This window comes from Canis lupus, chromosome 17 (genome assembly GCF_011100685.1).
Source record: "Canis lupus familiaris isolate Mischka breed German Shepherd chromosome 17, alternate assembly UU_Cfam_GSD_1.0, whole genome shotgun sequence".
Classification (NCBI taxonomy): Eukaryota; Metazoa; Chordata; class Mammalia; order Carnivora; family Canidae; genus Canis; species Canis lupus.
In genome coordinates, this window is record NC_049238.1 from 21,597,648 (window position 1) to 21,610,567 (window position 12,920).

The 12,920-nt window shown below is 43.7% G+C and overlaps 1 protein-coding gene across 1 annotated transcript; it reads left to right on the plus strand.

Annotated features, from left to right (window-relative positions):
• The first annotated feature begins 4,644 nt into the window (after positions 1 to 4,644).
• Positions 4,645 to 12,341, plus strand: LOC119875648 (uncharacterized protein C2orf16-like). The gene has a single exon (XM_038561105.1). The coding sequence runs from the start codon at positions 4,701 to 4,703 to the stop codon at positions 12,234 to 12,236; it is 7,536 nt and encodes a 2,511-aa protein (XP_038417033.1). The 5' UTR covers positions 4,645 to 4,700; the 3' UTR covers positions 12,237 to 12,341.
• The last annotated feature ends 579 nt before the right edge of the window (positions 12,342 to 12,920 follow it).

Below are 12,920 nucleotides of genomic sequence, written 5' to 3' on the forward strand. Positions count from 1 at the left end.
GATTTGAAACAGAATCATCTTTGCAATCAAACCAAGGGCTCTTGAATGAGAATATGAAATCTCTTCTGCCTATTGAAGGATTACAGTTTCACAGCATGGAATCTATGAAATTGACCAAAGAACTACAGTATCAAGGTGTGAAGTCTCAGGAACGGAATCTAGGACCAAGGCAGCAAGAGGTGAAATTTTCTGAATTGACGTATGGGCCAAAGCTTCAAGGTGTCAAATTTGGGGAGCAAACCCCAGGATCAGTGTTTGAAGGTGTGAATTCTGTGGAGATGACCCCAGAATTAGGGCTTCAATATTCTAAATTAGCAAAGACGTCTTCGGGGCTTCAAGATCTAAAACAGGTGGGGCTTAGCTCAGGGCCATGGCTACAAGATATCAAATTTTGTGATCTGACATCAAGAAGTCAACCTTCCAGTGTGAAATCTTCAGAGTTAAACTCAGGGCCACAGCTACAGCATGTGAAATTTTTTGAGTTGACCCCAAAGCCAAAGATGAAAGGAATCAGATCTATGGGGTTGTCCCCAGGACCTCAAAAGCAAGTGGTCAAGCCTGAGGTATTAGTACCAGAGACATTGTTTCAAGGCATAAAACATTTCGTGGTGGGCCAAATGTCTAACTTGGAAGGTAACGGTCCTTATAAATTCATCTCACAACCACAGAAACCAGATGCAAAATCTATGGAGTTGACTCCTGAGTCACAGTTGCCAAGAGTAAACTATTCTGAGTCGACTAGAAGACCACATTTACAAGCTATAAAGTCTTCTGAAATGATCCAAGGGCCACACGTGGGAGGTGTGAAACCAATGGAGCTGACACCAGGCTCAAAACGTCAAGGTTTAAAATCTGAGTTGTTGATCTCAGAGCTGAAAGATGTGAAATCTGTGGCCTTAGCTACAGGACAGTGTCTAAAAGGTATGAAATCTATGTTGTTAACCCCCAGTCCACAGCTGGAAGGTGAGAAATCTATGGAGACAACCACAGTGCAAGGGATAGAACATGTCAAATCTGTGAAAGACACCAAAGATACTAAGCTTCAAGTTGCAACACCTGACTTGGCTCTGCATGCAAGAATTCAAGAATTCAAAGGAGTGGAGATGGTCCCGAGAACACAACCGCAAGATGTGAAAACCGTGGAACTGAACTTTGGGCTAAAGATGCAAGGTGAGAAACCTGTGCCTTTTGCACCAGGACCATTGCTCCAAAAGTCTGAACCGCAAGATGTGAAACCTGAGGAATTGACTTTAGAGCCACAAACGCAAGATAGGAAGGTTGTCGACAGTACCCCATGTGGAAAGCATCAAAGCTTAAAATCTGTAGAGGAAACTCCAGATTCAGAGCTGCAACATGTGAAATCTGTGAAATTGACCCCACGGGTAAAGAAGCAGGAAGTAAAATCTGGGAATGTGACCAGAAGAGCAAAGTTTCAAGGAGTAAACTCTGTAGACTTAGCCCCAAGCCAACAGTTTCAAGGGATGGCACTCATGAATTTCACTTCTGGGCCAGAACAGGATGGCAAGATATCTGTAATCTCATCAAAGCAGCAATGGAAGAATTCAGAGCAATTGAAGAGAAGGCTTAAGGCAGAAGATGGGATGTCTTTGGAGTTAATTCCAGAACTAAAATTTAAAGGCAGAAAATTAGAAGACCTCAATTTTGAGTTAGGATTTGAAGATATAAAATCACTTGATTGGACTCCTGAATCAAATATTCAAGGTTTAAAACCTAAGGAATTCAAACTTGAACCACAGTTGCAAAGCCTAAAATCTCCTAAGTTGACCCCAGGGCCCCAGTTGCACCAAGTAAAACCCTCAGAGTCAGCTTCAGAGCCACAGCTTTGTGTAAAAACTCTTGAGTTACAACAAGAGCCGCTGCTTGAAAGTATGAGATGTAGTCAGTGGATACCGGGACCTAAGTTCCAAGCCGTGAAATCTGTAGACTTAAATCTTGGGTCACATTCTCCAGGTGTTAAATCTGCAGGGTTGAAATCTTCGACACAGTTAAGAGATGTAAAGTCATCTGAATTGACTCCAGGGCCAAAACCTCAAAGTGCAACATATACAGAGTTCAACCTTGGGCCACAGCTGCAGAATGTGAAAACCCCTGAGGTGCTACCAGGACCACAGCTGCAAAAAGGGAAGGCTTTGGCATCCACCTCGGAGCCACAGGTTCAAGATGTAAAAACTACTGAGTTCAAAAAAGAGCCACAGCTTGAAACTGTGAGGCGTATTCAGTGGATACCAGGACCTGATTTCCAAGCCGTGAAATCTGTAGAGTTAAATCTTGGGTCACATTCTCCAGGTGTTAAATCTGCAGGGTTGAAATCCTCGATACAGTTAAGAGATGTGAAGTCATCTGAATTGACTCCAGGGCCAAAACCTCAAAGTGCAACATATACAGAGTTCAACTTTGGGCCACAGCTGCAGAATGTGAAATCCCCTGAGGTGCTACCAGGACCACAGCTGCAAAAAGGGAAGGCTTTGGCATCCACCTCGGAGCCACAGCTTCAAGATGTAAAAACTATTGGGTTCAAAAGAGAGCCACAGCTTGAAACTGTGAGACGTATTCAGTGGATACCAGGACCTGATTTCCAAGCTGTGAAATCTGTAGAGTTAAATCTTGGGTTACAATCTCAAGGTGTCAAGTCTGTAGAGTTGAAAGCTTTGAAACAGTTAAGAGATAGAAGGTCATCTGCGTTGACTCCAAGGCCAAAGCTCCAAGATATACAATCTTCGTCATCACTCCAGGAACATCAGCCTCAAGGTTTCGATTTGAAACCTTGTCTACAGGTTAGAAGTGTGAAATCATGTGACCTGACTTCAAAGTCAAAGTTTTGTGATATAAAATCTATGACATTCAAATCTAGGCTTTGCTTGCATGATAGGAAATCTACTAAATTGACTGCAGGACCAAAGCTTCAAGAAGTGAAATCCTTACAGTCATCCCCAAGAGCACAGCTTCAAGGTGTGAGGTCTCTAGTGCTTGCGCAAGAGCCACAGCTTCCTGACACAAAATCTGGGGTATTAAGCCAAGTGTCACAATTACAAAGTGGTACAACTATAGAGCTGAACTCCCCACGACACTTGAAAAGGATGAAGTCATCTGAGTTGACTCTTCAGACAAAGCTTCAAGGTGTGAAATCTGAGAATTTCAACTCTGGGTCACAGTGGCAAGATCTAAAATCTTCTAAGTTATCACCTGAGACAAAGTCCCAAGATATGACATTTATTGAGTTAAATCCAAGTTCCCAGATGGAAGGCATAACCTTTTCTAAACCGACTGCAGGGACAAAGATTCAAGGTGCCAAATTTACAGATTTGTTTGGGTCATCGTTACAAGGTGTGAATGCTGCTGAGGGGACCTCACAGTCAAAGCTTCAAAGTGTAAAACATAAAGAAAGCGACCCCAGTCCCCAGACGCAAGTTGTGAAATCCTCGGACCTGAACCTTGGATCAGAGCTTCAAAATATGAAACTGGCGTCCAGCCCTGAGCCACAGTTTCAAGGAGAGAAATGTTCTAAGTTAATCTCAGAAACAGAGTGTCAAGATGTGGAATCTGTGAAGTTCAAACCTGGGCCACAGTTGAGGGGTATGAAATCTTCCGAACTGATATCAGGGACAAAGCTTCAAAAGGTGCAATCAGTGGATTTCAAGTCAGCCCCACAGTTACAAGATATGAAACCTTCTAGGTTGATCATGGGCATAAAGCTTCAAGACATTAAATCTACGAATTTCAAGTCTGGACCACACTTGCAGGATGTGAAGTCTTCTCAAGTGATCCCAAGGGGAAAGCTTCAAGGTATGAAATCTGTAGAACTGAAACCTAATCCAAAGTTACAAGGTGAGAAATCTTCTGATTTGACCCTGGGGAGGAAGTTTCCAGCTGTGAAATCAGGCCCACAGTTACAAGATGTGAAATGCTCTGAGTTGATCATGGGTATAAAGCTTCAAGATACAAAATCTACGGGGTTCAGTTCTAGATCACACTTTCAAGGTATGAAGTCTTCTAAAGTGATCCCAGGGTCAAAGCTTCAAGAAGTGAAATCCTCTGAGTTCAACCATGGTCCAAAGCTACAAGGTGGGAAATCTAATTTAACCCAGAAGAGGAAGTTTCAAGGTATGAAACCGGTGGAGTTCAACCCTGGACCACAGAGACAAGGTGAGAAATCTGATTGGATACCTGAGTGCAGGCTTCGAGATTTGAAATCTGTTGAGTTAAAACCTGTTCCACAGTTACAAGGTGTAACCTCTTCTGAGTTGGCACCAGAAACAAAGCTTCAAAGTGGAGAATCTGTGGAGTTCCTTGCCAGACCCATGCAGCAAGATATGAAATCTCTTGAATTGACTCTAGGTGCAAAGGTCAAAGATGTGAAATCTTTGGGGTTTGGGTCAGCCCCAGAGTTACAAAACAGGAAACTGCATATGTTGACACCAGGGGCACACCTTCAAGGTGTGAAATCTATGAAATTCAACCCCGGGGCAAAGTTGCAAGGTGCAAAATCTCCTGAGTCCATAAACCTTCGAATAATGAAAACGACAGAAGTCAAACATGACCCAGAATTTCAGGTTGCAAACCCCTCTGAGTTAGCCTTGAAATCAAAGACTTGCAGTGTGATATCTTCCGAGTTCAAAGCTGGGAAACAGTGGCAAGAAGAGAAATCTTGTAAGTTGAAACCATGGCCAGAGCTTCAAAGTATGAAATTTATGGTATACAATCCTGGACCACATCTGCAACATATAAAATCTTCAGAATTATGCAAAGAGACAAAGCTTCACGATGTGAAAGCTATGGAATTCAATCCCGAGCAGCAGTTGCAAGATGTGAAATCTCCCGAGTTAGGCAAGGGAACAGGTATGCTTCAAGGTATGCAGTCTTTTGAGCTCAATCCTGGGCCACAGCTACAAGAGATAAAATCTGAGTTGTGCACAGATGTGAAGCTTCCATATGAGCAATTTCTGGAATTCAAGCATGAGCCTAAATTACAAGGTGGGAAATCCTCTGAATTGAATCCAGGGCCACAGCTTCAGTGTACAAATCTTGTGGCATTCAGCACTGGGCCACAATTGAAAGGTGTAAAATCTGAGTTGAATCCTCAGCCGGGGCTTCAAGGTATAAAATCTCAGGTGTTCTGCCTTGGGCCACATGTGCAAGGTGTGAATTCTTCTGCATTTATTTCAAACCCAAAACTGCAGTGCGTAAATTCTTTTGGATGCAACCCTGAGCCACCTTTGCAAGGTATAAACCCTTCTGAATTAACTTTAGTTTCAAAACTTCAAGGTATGAAGTCTTCTGAAGTGAGTTCAGGGACAGAGATTGCAAGTGAGACATCTATGGTGTTCAACCCTGACCGGCATTTGCAAGATATGAAATCTGAATTGATTCCAGGGTCGAAGTTTCTAGGTGTTGCACCTATGGAATGCAACCCTGGGCCACAGATGAAGTGTGTAAATTCTTCTGAGTTGAATGCAGAGCCAAAATTACAATGTGTAAATTCTATGGGGTGCAAACGTGGGCCACTTTTGGAAGGTGTACAGTCTTTTGGGTTGACTTCAGGGACAAAATGTCAAGGTATGGGATCTGAGGTGAATCCAGGGACTAAGAAGCAAAGTGAGACATCTGTGGTGTTCAACTTGGAATCACATTTGCAATGTTTGAAATCTGAATTGATTCCAGGGTCAAAATTTCTAGGTGTAGCACCTATGGAATGCAACCCTGGGCCACAGGTGAAGTGTGTAAATTCTTCTGAGTTGAATCCAGAGTCAAAATTACCATGTGTAAATTCTACGGGGTGCAAACTTGGGCCGCCTTTGCAAGGTATACAATCTTTTGAGTTGACTTCAGGGATTAAATGTCAAGGTATGGGACCTTTTGATTTGAATCTGGGAACAGAAGTTCTAGGTGTAAAATCTGTTATGTTCAACCCTATGCAACATTTACAAAATGTGAAATGTGAATTGACTCCAGGGACACAGTTTCAAGGTATAACATCACGGGAGTTCAACTGGGGCCCACAGCTGCAAAGCATGAATTCTTCTGATTTGAAACCAGGGTTAGAACTTCAATGCATAAATTCCATAAAGTTTAATCCAGGGCCACAGTTGCACGGCACAAAGCCCTCTGAAACTAACCCTACATCAGAATATCAAGGTACAAAATCTGTTCTGTTCAATGCTGGAGCATATTGGCAAGGTGTAAAATCTTCTGAGTTAATTCCAGGGACAAAGTTTCCAGAAATCCAGTTTTTGGAGAATCACTGTGGGTCACAGCCACAAGTTGTACAGTCGGTGTTCACTTTAGGCTCTCCGTTAAATGGTATGAAATCTGTGTTATTTTTACCAGAGCCACTGCTGAACGATGTAAAGTCGGTGGAGATGAACAAAGAGCCACTGCTTTGTGGTGCAAATTCTGTGAAACTGATTTCAGGCTCCGAGCTGCAAGACTTGAAATGTGAGATGTTTGCACTAGAGCCATGTTTTAAAAAAATGAAATATGTGGAGTTAAATCCAGGGCCACATCCTCAAGGTATGAATTCTGAGGAGTTGCCCTCACACCTTAGACAACATAGTGTGAGATCTGTGGTGTTTGCACCAAAGCTGTGTTTTCAAGATGTGAAATCTCTGGAGTTGAAACCAGGACCGCAAACTCAAAATGTGAATTCTAAGGATTTGAGTTCTTGCCTCTGGCAGAAATCTGTGATGTTTGAATCAGAGCCACGTTCTCAAGATGTGAAATCTTTGAAATCAAACCTATTGCCACATTGTCAAAGTGCTAATTCTTTAGGGTTGTCAACGTGCCTCAAGTCACCACATGCTAACTCTGAGGCCTTTGCACCAGAGCCATGTTTTCAAGATATGAACTCGGTAGAATTGACACCAGGGTTCCAACAGCAAGGTACGAATTGTCGAGAGCTGACTTCAGGATGGCAAGGTATGAAATCGGTGGTGTTGGCACCAGAGGCAACTAAAAAGTTTGCACCAGGACCATTGTTGACTAGCGTTAAATTTTCGGATTGGTCTCCGGAATCACAGCAACGAGGTGAGAAATCTTTGGAGTTTACTCCAGATCCAAAGTTGCAAAGTATAAAACATGTGAAATTGTCCTCAGCCTCTCTACAGCAAGATACAAAATCTGTAGAGTTAGCACCGGGGGCACTGCTTCAAGGAACAAAAGCTGAGATGCTAAATCGGAAAAGAAGCTATCAAATCACAGACTCTGAGATAATCCCTAGGCCAGGGCATCAGTTTGTAGAATGTGCAGAGATGATCCCGACACCAAAGCATCAAGTCCCTAAATCTATGAATTTGATTTCAATACCAGTTTATCACATCACAGAAAGGTTGGCACATCAAGGCAATGAAACCACAGAAAAATCTGTGGAGTTGACCCCAAAGCCAACAAGTAAAGCCATGGATTCTTCAAGAGTGCCTCTAAGGCTAGATCTTCAAGTACCAGAATCTGTTGATCTGACTCCAGTGCTAAGGAATCAAGGTTCTAAATCCTCGAAATTAACCCTAAAGAAAAGCTACCAAATCCCAGAAACTCTAGAGTTGCTCTCTGAGTCACGGCCTCAACTTAGAGATTTGAGAGAGTTACATACAAGGCCACTGCAGCAAGCTGTAGGATCTGAAGAGATTACACTAGAGCCCAGGCATCACACTACAGAAACTGTGGGATTGACCTCCAAGGCAAGGCAAAAAGGGAAGGAATTCCTCAGAGTGACCCCAAAGCCAGTAAGCGAAACCACTGGATATTCAGAGAGATGTCCTAGGCCCTATCCTCAAGCACTAGAATTTGTGGAGGTGATCTCTGAGAAAAGACTGCGAAGAGGAGAATCTGAGGCACTGATTACAAAGTCATTGCATCATGTTCCAGAATCTCCAGAAATGACATCAGGGCTAGGATATCAAGTTCCTGAATCTGTGGGTTTAACCTCTAGGCAGTGGCTTCAAAGGAGACAATCTTTAGCGTTGCTCCAAAAGCAAACAGGTCAAGCTGTAGGACACACAGAGTCTGTAGAGCTCACATCTGAGACATGGCAGCCAGGGGATGGATCAGTGGGGCTACCACAGTCACAGAATCAAAGTATAAAATATTCACAGAGAGCTCCAGGAGTACGGGCTCAAATTACAGAAGTTATGAGGATTAGTCCAAAGCCACTAGATCAAGTCCCAGGATCCACAAAGACACAGCTTCAAGCTGCGCTCTCAATAGGAATAACCCCGGGAGCCCCCCAAAAAGTTACTGAGTATGTGAAAGTGACTCCTGGGCCACCACTTCAGGTTGTGAAGTCTGTAGCATTAACCCCAGGGCCAGCCTTTCAAATGATAGACTATGTTCAGCTGACCCCAAAACTGCAAGATGTGAGACCCTCTGAGTTTACCTCAGAGCTGTGGTTGCAAAGTGTAAAATCTAAAGAATTAACCACAGAGCCAACACACCAAATTTTGGACATAATGAAGTTGACAGGCTTTCAGATTGTAAAGACTGTGTTAATCCCATGGCCACCACTTCAAATTGTAAAATCTGAGGAGTTAGCACCAGGGCCAATTCCTCAGGTTGTAGAACCAATAGGAGTAGCATTAGGATCAGCGATAGAAGTAATAGATTGCTTCAATCTTCAAGAAATGGTAGAACCCGTGGAATTAACTCCAAGGCCAAATACCCATGTGAAATCTGCAGAATTACTCTCACAGCCAGCATGTCCCTTTGAGGAGCCTGCAGTGTTCACTCATGAACAAGGGCTTCAGGCTGTGAAAGCAATAGGGATAAAAATAAGGCCTCCTCAAATGATGGAATCTGAGGATTTGAATCTACGACAGGTATATCAGAATAGGGAATGTGAGGATTTTACATCAAGAGAGGAGTTACAAATAGGGAACTATTTCTCTAGATTTCTCCATAACTCTTCCAACTCCCTCATCACAAGTTCTGGTGAAACAGAATTCGGAAGCCTTTGTGATTTTGAGGTGCCAGAAGTATCAAGGGCCTTGGATATAAGAAACATTGGGACAGATATTTTTCAGCCTGAAGAGTCCTTTATAGACCCTACTATGATACAATCTTCAACTCTTCCCTTTTCCCTTCACAATCAACTCTCTGATAAGATAGCTAACATTGTAGAAACTCCACATTTTGAGATCTCAGGAGTGGGTGTCATATCTAAGACGACTGACAAGAAGCAGGTGGAAGAGCTAGGGAACTCACTCCAGGGCCTATCCCAACATCCACCACAAAGCTGGAGATCACCACCTAGGACATTCCACTCAGGCTCGAGAATTCAAAGAGGCCTTACCAGCTCTGTCCTGGGCAGACAACAGAACGTCTGGGAGAATCACTCCTGGAGACAGCGACTACCTCGAAAATATCTCTCCAATATGCTAATGTTGGGGGATGTCTTGGGAACCACGATGGAAAGGAAGCTTTGTTCTCCAACATCTTTAATGGAAAGAGCCACTAGAGATATCCGTCAATCTATCCAGAATTTATTTGGGGTTCCAGCTGAACTGATGAAGCCTTCCCAGAGTCTGCTAGAGAAAGGTCGAGGTGTTATTCCTCAGCCTTCAGTGGCCAGAAACTACATTCAGAGGCACACTTCATGTCGTGGTCACGAGCAAAGAACAGCCTTAAGAATATGGACACGTAGCTCCATGTCCTCCATAATACAGCAATATTCTGGGACTAGAGTGAGATTAAAGAAAAGTTCAAAGCTCACTGATATATCCCAGGACATCTTTCAGCACATACCATTCAGCACATCAGAGGGCCAGCCTCCTGCCCCAGTACAGCTAGAGTCTTCCTTCAATATAGTTTTCACCAGGAAAGATTCTGTTCCAGTGGAAGAGAGTGAGAACTCTTTGAGTTTTGAGTCCCAACACAGTCTCAAGCCAAGTTATCTTCCCCACCAGGCCAAGACTGACTTCTCAGAACAGTTCCAGTTGCTACAAGATCTGCAGCTAAAAATAGCAGCAAAACTGTTAAGGAGTCAAATACCCCCAAATGTACCTCCGCCTCTAACTTCAGGTCTGGTTTTAAAATACCCTATCTGCTTACAGTGTGGCCGATGTGCAGGATTTAATTGCTGTCATAAATTACAGGGCACTTTCGGACCTTACCTTCTTATCTATCCACAGCTCCACCTTGTACGCACTCCTGAGGGCCACGGAGAGATTAGGTTGCAACTTGGCTTTAGGTTGCAAACTGGGAAAAGACCCCAAGTCCCAAAGTACCACAGAAGAGACAGACCCATCACACCACGAAGTCCTATATCACCATCGCTAAGGTCAGCGAAAGTCTATACTCGAGCTTCCAAGAGTCCTACTTCTACGATATATTTCCAGTCTGGATCTTCCCAGTCTCCTTCTCCTGTACGAGTCCACATCAGGCGAAGGCAGTATAGAGGCCCTGACCTAGTAGGAAAGACAGAAATTAGAAAGCCGGGGCTCTATGAATTTAGTCAGGTTCACTCTCTACCAGAGAGTGTCTCTGAAAGCAATCAGAATGTAAAATGGGCTAAAAGGAAAACCAAAAAGACCCATAATCCAAAATACCCATACCCAATGAAAAGAATCACCAAGGGAAGCAGAACACAAAACACAAAACTCTACACAAACGGTAGAAGCATAATACAGAGTCCTTCTAGGGAATTACCAGCCCAGGTAAGAAGCAAGAGGACTGGAACATCTCAAACTACCTCTGCGTCTTTAAGAAGACAATCTAAGAAATCCTCCCAACCCAAATTCATTCAACTGCTTTTTCAAGGCCTAAAGCAAGCATTGCAGACAGCACACAGAATTATGACTTCTGCTGGGCAGAAGCCCGTGGACAGGCCACGGCCAGACCATTCGTGGTCAAGCAAAAACCAGCATCTAAAACAAAGAGCCAGAAATGATTACCTATCAAGAGATATCAAAAGAGACAGGATGTCAGTTGTTAAGGTAAAGCCAGTAGACATAACCACTAAGCAGAACATGTTATGGGAAGAAAGAGAGCAATTCAGATCAGCTCAACCACCAGAAAGAGATAGCTCTTTCCAACTCAGACGTACCCAACTGCCTAAGCCCATAGTTTCCCAAGGAAGTGCCGCTTTCAAAACCAGTTCACTTGGACAGCCTATGGGTATTGTTCAAAATGACTCTAGCAGCAAAGGTAAGAAAAAGCTCTACAGAAGTGAAATCTCTAGCCAGGAGTCCAAGAACTCCAAAACAGGAACCGGAGTTCAAGTCGGAGGGAGAAATCTACATGGTTCACCTCACAGAACCTCACACAGCCACCTTAAAGAGAAACTCGCACCCAAGAAGCAAAACCACAGCTTCTTAAGGGAGAGAACCCCATATAATTCCTCTGTAAGGAGCCATCGCAGTCCCTCTGAGAGGAGATGTCGCAGTCCCTCTGAGAGGAGCCATCGAAGTACTTCTCAGAAGAGCCATCACATTCCCTCTGAGAGGAGCCATCACAGTCTGTCTGAAAAAAGCCATCACAGTCTCTCTGAGAGGAGCCATCAAAGTGCCTCTGAGAGGAGTCATCGCAGTCTTCCTCAAAAGAGTCATCACAGTCCCTGTGAGAGGAGCCATCACAGTCTTTCTGAAAAAAGCCATCACAGTCCCTCTGATAGGAGCCCTCGTAGTCTCTCTGGAAGGAGCTATCACGGTGCCTCTGAGAGGAGCCATCGTGGTCCTTCGCAAAAGAGCCATCACAGTGCCTCTGAGAGGAGGCATCACGGTCCTTCTCAAAAGAGTCATCACAGTCCCCCTGAGAGGAGCCTTCGAAGTCCTCAAAAGAGTCATCACAGTCCCTCTGAGAGGAGCCTTCGAAGTCCTCAAAAGAGTCATCACAGTCCCTCTGAGAGGAGCCTTCGAAGTCCTCAAAAGAGTCATCACAGTCCCTCTGAGAGGAGCCATCGCAGTCCTTCTCAGAAGAGCCATCACCGTCCCTCTCAGTGGAGCCATCGCAGTCCTTATCAGAAGAGCCATCACAGTCCCTCTGAGAGGAGCCATCGCAGTCCTTCTCAGAAGAGCCATCACCGTCCCTCTCAGTGGAGCCATCGCAGTCCTTCTCAGAAGAGCCATCACAGTCCCTCTGAGAGGAGCTATCACAGTCTCTCTGTAAAGAGCCATCGGAGCCCTTCTGAGAGGAGATGTCGCAGTCCCTCTGAGAGGAAATGTCGCAGTCCCTCTGAGAGGAGATGTCGCAGTCCCTCTGAGAGGAGCCATCGAAGTTTAGGATTAATCTGAGATTTTGTGAGCAATCAAGTACCCTCATTTGACAAGTATTGTAAAACAATCGTTTTTGTTGAAACTTTGAAAAATAAAAGAGACCTAGGGGGAGTGATTTCTTAACCATGTTGATTAATTCCCAAGATGTTAATCATGCTGATCATATGAAGTATTGTTTTTTTTTGGTTGTTGTTATTATTGTTTTTAATGTGCTTATGCTTATTCATGAGAAGGGATATGGGTATATTTGAGTCTTACACTGACAGTGATGAAATTCCTATGGTGACAGTTTACTAAGAGGAGTCAGAGGGGACTTGACTCTTATTGGCCTCCTGATACTAGCAAGTCTTCCAAGTAGAGATTTCTCCCATTGTTTTGGATGGTGGGTTTTGGTCCTAGAGTACTGCTAATTCCTGTTAAAATTTTTTTATACTTTTATTGAGGTATCATTGAAGTACAATAGAATGCATCTTTACAGTATACATACTTAAAGCATACAGTATGATCAGCTCTTTTTTTTTACATTTTTAAAATTTAAATCAAATTTTCAATATAGATTATAACATCCAGTGCTCATCCTATCAAGTGCCCTCCTCATTGCCCGTCCCCCAGTTACCCTATCCCGCTCCCACCAACCTCCCCTTCCCAAATCCTTGGTTTATTTCCCAGTTAGGAGTCTCATGGTTTGTCTTCCTAATTTTT